We start from the raw sequence: 10,506 nt of genomic DNA, 5'->3' as shown, positions 1-10,506 counted from the left end.
TCTACAAATTATTTTATACTTTTTAGTTCTTGTTGTAATAAAAGCGTGTTTTTAGTTTTTTTAACTATAATATTATTTTCTACTTTTTAGTCTTTTGAAATCTTGCAGTTAATATTATACTAAATTTGACTTAACTAACAAAATTTTCAATATATTTCAATTTAAATAGATAATACACCTATTCTGAATATAAACCAAATTTGAGCACAGATGCCGAATTTTTAATTATATAGACTCACGCGCCACATAACTGCCAAAATTTTTTGTGTAGTTATTTCTTTTCATGTAAGCAATATGCATTCTAAATGTGAACTTAATCGGATCATAAATACGGGTTTTCCAAATATCTCGACTCCTGCGCCACCTGTCGGCAAAATTTTTGGTGGATTTATTTATTTTCATATAAGTCATATATGTTCTAAATATGAACCACATCAGACTATAAATGCGGGTTTACAGATATCTCGACTCCTGCGCCACCTATCGGCAAAATTTTTTTCGGATTTATTTCTTTTCATATACGTAATAAATGTTCTAAATACGAACTAAATCAGACCATAAATGCGGGTTTTACAAATATCTCGACTCCTGCGCCACCTAGCGGATTAAAACATCTTTTAAATTGTATTGTCCTCGAGTTCTGAGCTAAGTTTGAAGTTTCAAGTCTGTAGCTCATCGGGAAGTTTGTTAAATATTGACTGCAAAGTTCCAGGACATACATACATACATACAAGTGAAGTTAAATAAAAGCTTGTAAAATAAGCGGTCAGCAGTCGGTAGTCAGTCGTTAACATGAATTTATTAGCAGAGCTCTGCAAAAATTTAAATACTTTGTTGTATGCAGCAGGGAGATATGCGCCACAAAAGACATACTCATAAATGGAAATAATCCAAGAAATTCCAATGTGCGAGATCTTAAGGGCAGGGGGATGTTAAAAATGAAAAAAGAGTTTTACACTTAGCAACACTATAAATTTGTAATAAAGTGTGTTTTGATATTTATTTAGCAAAAAGTTGAGCCCAAATGAAGTGAAAATGCCCTTAGTTGTTCACAAAAATTATAGGCGATATTTTAGTTGCAACCAATGACTATTCCTTTACTTGCTGTAAAATATTATATTTGCCTTACATTCTTTATACTTTGATGAACATAATTTTCGGTACCCATATATGTACGTATATTACACGAAAAAGCAAGGCCAATTAAACAACAACGGGAGCCAAAAATATGGAAGGAGGAAAGCGCTTTTAACAGTAACTGATTTAATTTCATGCAAACCAACAACCTGACTTCCTCGCTGCCTCATTGTCTGCGCGCTGCAACGTTGGTTGTGCTACTTTTTTGTTTAATAAAATAAGTAATTTTTAATTTGAAGCCTCCTGACAGCTGGCTGTCATATAAATTTAATTGAATTTAGATTTTTATTAATTGCTTTTCTGGGTTCCAAACCACGCCAGCCAGTTGAGAGCAGCGATCACTGAAAACAATAACCTTCACTACAGTAGGAAGAAATCTTTGCCGAGGAAACGCCCTTACCACCTCGGCGTGGAGTAGTAGTTGAGTACTCATTGACTAGCTCACTGACAAACTAACTGACTAACTGCCTAACTGACTGACTGACTGACTGTCTTCCCCAGTGAGTAGTTGGCGCTCGATGAGCGACTGTCCATTTGCCTGCTTGACTGGTTGGTTTGTGCGTTTTCCTGCATTGACTCTCGAAGTGGTTGGCGTGGCAGTCCGCCCGTTTGTTTTTTTTGATGAATGAGTCAAGTTTGACTGAGGTTTACTTACCCCAAGCGCGGCTGAAATGGGTACTCAAAGGCTTGGGTATTAATGATTATTAACAGCGTTTTTGCGGTAGTTGCTGTTGCTGCTGCAGCCTCTGTTAATTTGATATTTTTTATAACATAAATGTTTTTTTTTCCACGGTTGTCTGTATCTTGTTGCCGCGTTGATTTGTTGCTGACTAATTAGTAACTAAGCATAAAATTGTTGCCATTGACCGCTAAAGAACAACAATGTACGCAAGCAAGTTATAGTGTATGCACTCGCCCGTCAGTCAGTCTGTCTATCTGTTTTCGATGATACCCGCATCCGTTTGTTTCGTTGCTGCTGTGAATGACTGCTTGATGGTGGCATTCATCGTTCTGTAGATTGATTACGTCCAGCTAATTAAAATGTGACTTGAGTTGGTATTAATTACAAATACGGCGATGGTAAATGGGAAAAATTTCACAAAATTTTTTCGTATTTCGCTAAAAATTAGCTAAATGGGCACAAGAAAAGAGTGGAAGCAAAACAAGGTAAACTGTTACGGATATTAAATGAGATGGTGACTGAAACTAAGGTGGTTGTGTTTGAGGGAAAATAAAATTAAGTAACATATCATACCAAAACATAACAAAGCATAACTTAAAATAGCATCACATAATATAATATAACTTATCATAAAATAAGTGGGGTATTTACACCTACTTGGTTTACAAAAACAAAATCCACTAGAGAATAATAATTTTTATCTAAATAACTTGAGAGCCAGTCAGGTGTGAATACGCCAAATAAAACATAGCATAACTTAACATAGCATAACATAACATAACATAACAGAACATAAAATGACATAGCACCACTTAACACATTATAATATAATATAACGTAGCACTGTAAAATGATAAAGGATCGAGAGCGCCACAACCCACCTGTGCAAATCTCATAGCGAAAGCCTTTCTGGTACTGTTCCCAACAAAGGAGGAAATGAGGAACAAAAACCTTAACCGAAACGAGTACACGATTGTATTACCCGTAACAGATGACGAGGTGGCACACTTTGGGTCGAACAAATGAAAACAAGGCTCCAGAACCAAATGGTGCTCCGAACGTAGCTTTTAAGAGTGCGGTTATGCTTAGTCCGGATCCTGGAAGGTACAACGATAAGTGCTGCTTCACACACTCGGAAAGCAACCTAATCAACCGACCGCATACAGACCTCTATGCATGATCGATCCAGTGGGGAAAATTAAAAAAAAAAATCACTTGCAATCGAGTTCAGACGTTTTTAGAATGCACGAATAGTCTTTCCTACAAATAGTTTGGCTTTCGACGGGCAAGATCTACGCTTGATGCAACAAGGGTCACTAAGACTAACATTGCAGAGCAGACGCTCAGCAGAGAGCACGATTTGATGAAGTACTGCCGCTACCACCACGTTGGACGACAAAAACGCATTAAACTAAGCAACCTGGAGTAATACTCTGTTGGCGCTTAGAAATTACCATTTGCTATGAATCAATCAACGGTATCCGTAGCGATAGGATCCTGCAGTGCGACACAGCGGAAGCTTTAAAACAACCATAGGAGGTAACAGGAGGCGTAGAATAGACCAACTAGGTTGCTTTGCATGTCTACTTATTTTAATTATCTATCTAATTACAGGAGGCATCCCAAAAGTACAATTTTTTGAGCCTACGCTTCAGAACGCCTTGTAAGATGGGCTCTTTAAACTGAGATGGCCCCATAAGGCAACAATCATAGGATACGCGGATATTTCTGCGCTGCTAGTAGTGGATAAACGACTCGAAAATCTGGAAGCCAAATGCAAGGATGCACAGATTGCTAAATGGTGCAGGACATCAGTTGGCTGTACAAAAAATGGAAGCAGTGCTGACAAGCGCAAGGAGGCAAAAAAAGAATATCAAAATCTTCCGCGTAGGGCATCAAATATGATCACAAGAAGAAATCAAATACCTGGGAGTTATAATAGATAGCAGACTAAGTTTCAAAGACCAGGTGTCAGCAGTAGGAACTAAGGCGGCACGAGTAAATAGTGCGCTCCGTGAAATTTCCTAAACACCGGTGGACCTCAGGGCGATAGGAGATCTCTCCCATACACAGTTGTGGACTCATTACTGCTCTATGGAGCTCCTGTTTGGGCTGAAGCAAAAAAGAGCTACGAGCAGCTGAACGATTCAAAAGGCACAGTGCGCTTCGAGTTGCCTGTGCACACAGAACGATATCCGAAGATGCAATTTGCGTTAATGCAGTAAAAATACCACTGGGTATTCACGCCAGAGAAAAACGATCTCTGTAAAATGGACAAGGGGCATCACCGACATGAGTTCAAAAAACATTTACGCGAAATTGGTCTATGGGGGAATGTCAAATAAAGGGAATATTTACCCGAGTGGACGCTGTATCTACAAAAGTAAGTTGAAGAGTGTATAGGTAGAAAACATTGCGATTTTGATGTCTGGCTTACCCAAATCATAAGCATGCATGGCTGTTTTCTGAAATAGGCAGACAACCCTTACTGTTAAAATTTCCCTAGTGACTAGCGAGGTAGAAAGCCCGGAACATGATGATTTCCACCGTGTCTGCCTCAAACAAGACATGTGAAAGTTTAAGGCAGAACTAAGTTAACCACTGCTCCCTTCTTTAATGAAAAAAGGGAAATAATATCTCACTAGCCTCTTCAACAATAACAATTTTATAGTAAAACATATAGAATTTTGTTGACGTCTTTTTCAGGACTAAACTGTCCTTAATCTTCTTGCTCTGGACGGCCAATTGACGAAATACCAAATCGGTGATCTTAGGAGGGCTAGAAACCGTCGGATATCGGTGTGATTTTAGTGAGTTAAAGTCCTACACTAACCAAGACTCCCCCCAGGGGACTACGTGTAAGTGGAGTTACGGGCTTGACAACCCCGGGATACTCTGGTAGAAGTCTTCGGCTTTCTAGGTCTGACCAGAGACTTGATTTTGGTACCAAAGGCAACAGTATGCCACCGGTGTGTGTTCGCGAGCGAGATGATATGTTGAGATTTGGAGAAGTTGTCTTTAGTGAGGGAAAAGCACATGGATGAATGAAGGCGGTGAGAGGTGAAGTTGTCTCTGGTTAAGCAAGATTAAGTCTGAGCAAATTGAGCAAGTGTAAGTCGAGCTTTGCCAGGGCGAGTAGAGCGTGAGAGCTTTACTCCGGTCTGTTCTTGAGTACGGCCTCTCGGGGAGTATCGAATATCGTGCTGGCTGTGATTTAACACCCAAATGCAATGGTTTAATGTGGAGTCGCACTGCAGCTGGATGCCGGACTCATATTTAGTACGGCAGAGTTTTACATGTGCCTCGAGCCCTACCAAGGCGGTTAGTGTGTCCACCCCACATTGCCAATTGGTACGGAAGTGCTTGCATTTCTGGGCGCTGATCAAGGCATTTGAATTGTTCCCTTGCGCTTTTGAGCGATGTGGAGTTAAGTCATCCTGGCAGGTATGCACGTTAAACACCGACACATCTGACCAAGACTTTCGATCGGTTTACACCTCTTCAAAAGGAACATAGCACGACATAACATAACATAAAGTAACATAATATAATGTAACATAAAGTAAAATAGCATAACATAACATAACATAACATGGCGTAACATAACATAACGTTTTTATGAAGATAAAATACTGATTCACCAAAGACAACTCTTGCGAAAAAGCAGTGGGAATACAATGCCTGGATGTGCAGGGAGATCATTCGTTCCTAAGAATAAAGTGAAAATTATTTGCTTTTTCTTGTTTTATTTCAATATATAATATCTTTATTTTGTGAATATCACAAAAACTTTATTATGCTAAAATTACTTGTTACATTTTTCAATAAAATTCAATTTTAAAAGGCTAAATAAATTTAGTAGAATCCTAATGGAATATTCAGATATTTTTTATATACTTAGTACATACTTAGAATGGAATCATTGAGCGCACTGGTTTTATGTATTCTATAATATTTAACAGAAATAATTTTTTATTTTTTTTATTCTACATACATCAAAGTGGTCAACTATTCCTTGCAACCCTAAAACTCGTCAAATACTAAAAACTGAATTTTTTGTTATTAATACATTTTCATTCCGTTGCACTGGAAATTGCTTAGAATTTGCACTGGTCCAAACAATAAATACATCTCCTTAGTTCTTTCCTTTTGCTGCCTTTCATGATATGTTAACTTTCTCTTCTTTTCCTTTCCACGCGCAATCGCCACGAAAGCTCTCCGCAAACAGCAACTGCAGCATCAACTAGCTCAGCAGATCGCCATGTCCATTCTGACGCAGCAGCTCCAATTTGAGCTCATGCTCGCGCGCCTTCAACCGCAATGCCGCAATCGACGAAGTGCGACGATCTTCCGGCGGTGTGGCTGTACGTGGCCCCGACACTGATGACGACGACGCCTGCTGATGTTGTGGCGAATGCGCCAGCTGGAGCGGCGAGTGCGAGTGACTTGTGGGTGCTGATGGCGGCGGCGGCGGCTGTTGCCCAGCCTGATGCATGCTGATCGGCATTGTGATCACAGGCGCCGATTGTGGCTGCTGTTGTGGTGGTGGTGGCCCATGTGAGTGTGCCTCTGGGGGTGGCGGCGGCGGTGCCATCGACTGCATTGTCATGGAAGTCGGCGAAATTGGTGGCGAAGACATAAGGTGATTGGGTGAATGCAGCTCCGGTGATGAAATGAGCATAGGTGACTTGGCGGCGGCGACGCTAAGTTGTGCAGATACCGGCGGATGGCGTGGCACAGCGGTCATGTTGGCCAGCAGCGTTTGGAAGGAGGTGGTGGGAGAGTACATGCTCGCCATGCTGGGCAGGAGGTGGGGTGGTGCTCTGCAAACAAAAGAAGAAGAACTATTAAGTTTAAGCTAGACAACGAAAATACTCCACATTTCCCTTACCTTTGAAATTGGTTGTAAAATCCAGATGGCAACATTGGTGCCGCCGACAGGTGCGGATAGCGAAAGGCGGCGAAATTGGCGGGACCGTCGAATGGTTTGCGCAAATTGAAGCCCAGGTGTGTGAATGGATTTGGCGGCAATGTCGGACCGTCAACGGCTTGCATGGCGCCCGGCCCACTGGGCAGATATGGGTTGCATGGATGTGATTGCGGACCCACCTTCTCCTGTTTACGCCACTTGGCGCGACGATTCTGGAACCAAACCTGTAACGGCAGCACAGAAACGAAAGCAAATTAATGAGAATGTGTATAAAGAGTATAGCAGCAGCAATAACAACAAGCAAAAATAACATACAAATAAACAGGCATAAGTGGAAATAAAAGATGCACAATTTTAATTAATGAAATCCAAAGTTGATTTAAAAAATTAAACTGCAATAGGGAATTGCGACGCCCACTTCCTGCAGCTATGCAGCTATACCGCAGCACAGCAGTCGCCGCAGCGAGTGGGCGTTGTGCCGGCGGCATTGAGATATGGCAGCGCCAACGTTTTGTAACGAGATAACAGCAAAGCAGGCAGATAGGCGGCGGCGGTTTGAAATCAACACACACACACCTCGGGGTATTTTCGATTTTGCTTGACTGTCGTGTTGCAATTTACCCAGAATCGTTTTAATTAATTCAACATCTTTTCCAACATTTATTATTAGAGCGGTCCTGTGCTCAGCGTACGGGGCTGTGGTTGTGGCGCATGCGCACAGTGGCGACATGCCGATATGAACTTATGTATGTACAAACAGGCGGTAGCTAAGTAAAGCAAATATGTGGGCGTGGCGTAGCCTCCAAAATACACGCCCAATTAATTAGTTTTGAACGAAACAATTTCAGTCATCGATTGAAAGTGGGCTTCTGCTCTCTTACCCTCTTCGGTTTTAAAATGCACTTGCGGTGGAAGGATTTTCAGCTGAAAATTTAATTTATAAGCAATTAGCAGACGAGTTGCCTTACAGATTACTACTAAGAAATATTTACATTTTAAAATTTCTTTAGAAAAGTATCCAACATTTATTGACCCAAAGCTTAATAAGATGCTAAGTCGGCCGCTGTGGTGTAGTGGTAAGCAGTGCGCGCTTCCACTCCGCTGCGCCTGGGTTCAACCCCTGGTAAAAGCAACATCGAAAAAAAATAGAAAAAAGGTTTTTTCTTCACAGCGGTCGTCCCTCGGCAGGCAATGGCAAACCTCCGAGTGTATTTCTGCCATGGAAAACAGCTTCTCATAAAAATACAATCGCCGTTCGGAGTCGGCGTTAAACTGTAGGTCCCTCCTCTTTGTGTGACAACATCAAGGCGCACGCCACAAATCGGAGGAGAAGCTCGGCCAAGCACTAACATATGTGTAAGCGCCAAATTATTATTATTATTATTATTATTAAGTCCCAGCTGAGTAAGTCTTTTGTATAGAATTCTCAAAAGAAGTAGATTTCGAGATTTTGTTTTCAAAGCAACGGAAATAGATTGTTTCGTAGGCTATGATTACGGTGACCAGATGTGGACAAAAATCGGGACATTTCTGAAGCATCGAATCTGAACATAAATTTTTTTTTATTAAATAAATAGACAAAGAGAAAAAAACTTGAAAAATGATCGCAAAAGTGTATACACACAATATGTACGGTGACGAGAATGTAAATAGGGAAAAGGCATTTTAGCAAGTTTTGGCTACTTTTTTTTTGTTTAAAAATTTTTTATTATTTATAAAAAAGCTATGTAGTAAATCAAAATTTCAAATTTCGTAGAACATTTACAAAAATTCGACGAATTTTAACAAATATTTATAAAAATTTTAAAATTTGTAATCAGATTTTTAGAACTTTGAGCATGCAGTTTGTAGCCCATTAAATTTTAGTATAACAAAGTGCAAGATCGAAGTTGTTTGCGCATTTTCTTTCATACAAAGTAGGTTGACAATTTTTTCGCATGGAGAAAATGAGCATCACCTTCCAAAAAAAAAAATTTAATGGGCTAACAAACTGCATACTCAATGCTTCTAACAAATCTAATTAAAAAGCAAAAAAATTTTGATACAAATTTTTCGAGTTTTGCTAATTTTTGTACAAAGTTTGATTTACATGGTTTTTGTTATATAACGAGCTACACTTTCCGAAAAAAATAATAAATATTAAATAATCGAAAGGGGAATAGCCAATGATTGTTTAAATGTTTCTTCCCTATTTATATTTTCGCCACTGTATCTACAGATTATATTTTTCATATCCATGAATTTTTTAGGGAATTAGTATTATTTTTTATAATTTCATAAAATTCAAGTTAGAATCGTTTCATTAAAAAAAATTAGCAAATAATTAAAAAAAACAAAAAAAAAAAAAAATATAAGAATGATGACTGCAAAAAAGCGCGAGTACCAGTTTGACAGAATAAAACATAACCATAAATCATAGAAAATAAAGATGCTGGCTATGTTTATGGCTCCCCTATATGTATGAAAGTGCCCCTATATTTGTACGAAAAATTGTTTTCGGACCAGAGTACAGGAAACCCTTGTCAAATTATTTAAGAAAACACTGAAAATCGGGATTTAAAAAAATAATCAACGACTTTTAAAAAATAATCAACTGGACAATTTTCTCAAAATCGGTACTGTCCCGCCAAAATCGGTACGAATGGTCAACGTATGATAGACTTTTGAATAAAAAAGGCACGTTTAATAATATATGTTGAAATTTAATTCAAAAATTCACGTTTTTTGAGATCTCATCATATAGTTTAAAAGCTTGATAAAGAAAATGTGTTTAATGTAATAAATGTATAATCCCAAAAATGGCGGAGATATCTTTTTATCTGTCTTTTGTATACCAACTGTATGAATTGATCAAATTTTGATTGCGTTTTACCACAAAATTTAAATTTTGTAATAATTCTTTGCATTATTAAACGTTCGAAATATCCTTTCTCCTATAGAATTTACTCATTACGAAATAACATAAAGAAGAACTACCTAACGTTAGTATGCATTCCAGGTAAGGATAGTCCTGCATGAATATCTTTTAGTCGGGTTGTTATGGACCAAAAAAAAAAGATTTTCTTCGATTACCTTTAAACTCCTTAAAATGATTGGTTAGGACCGACAAACAATTCTACTTTTGTGACAGTGAGTAAGGAAGAATGTGCTAGAAATTGTCTCTTCTAAAAGAGAAGAAAGTTTGCCCATGTCTTCCATTGTCAACTTCGAAGAAAGTTTGCCCATCCCTTTCATTGTCAACTAGGAAGAAACCTTCTGTGACGGATGTGTTAGTCTGACAGACACCGAAGTTTCGACATTTTTCCTGAATTTCAATAGCATTGATTACTAAAACGCCTATTTTTCGACATATAGTTTATTTATATGACTATTTCATTAGTGGGTATTAAAAAATGATAGATTTTAAGGTTTAAATAAAAAAAAATATTAAGAAATATCGAATAGATATATATATTCTGATCTGGAAAATTGGTGTCTGAGAGACTGCACGTCAGTGCAATATGGAAACTTCGGTCACATGAGTAGCAGAGGGTTGAAATTGAATAACATTCACCATTTCCGCCCCGCGGGCTTGCAACGAAAAGAAAAGGTTCCCCAAGGAAATCCACCAAAAAACACATTTTATATGGACCCCAAACCGCCAAAAAGATGTAAGCGAAATTTTTGATAAAAATAAATAAAAGAAAAATAAAAAAAAATTTCGCTTACCACTTTTTGGCGGTTAGGGCTCGATATCTTCTTTCAAATTCCAAAAAGA

General features: G+C 38.6%; 1 protein-coding gene across 1 annotated transcript in view; it reads right to left on the bottom strand.

Moving 5' to 3' along the window:
• Positions 1-5,766: 5,766 nt before the first annotated feature.
• Positions 5,767-10,506, bottom strand: part of LOC118741279 (homeobox protein aristaless-like) — a 111,969-nt gene continuing 107,229 nt past the window's right edge. Inside the window, exons 4-5 of the mRNA XM_036473197.1 lie at positions 6,711-6,973; positions 5,767-6,642 (exon numbers count right to left, since the gene is read on the bottom strand). Of these exons, the coding sequence (XP_036329090.1) occupies positions 6,063-6,642; positions 6,711-6,973 (843 nt within the window). The 3' untranslated portion in view covers positions 5,767-6,062. The remainder of the gene's footprint in view (positions 6,643-6,710; positions 6,974-10,506) is intronic.

This window comes from Rhagoletis pomonella, unplaced genomic scaffold (assembly GCF_013731165.1).
Source record: "Rhagoletis pomonella isolate Grant_MI unplaced genomic scaffold, Rhpom_1.0 Rhpom_scaffold_00006, whole genome shotgun sequence".
NCBI lineage: Eukaryota > Metazoa > Arthropoda > Insecta > Diptera > Tephritidae > Rhagoletis > Rhagoletis pomonella.
This window is presented reverse-complemented; position numbering and strand designations above follow the sequence as displayed.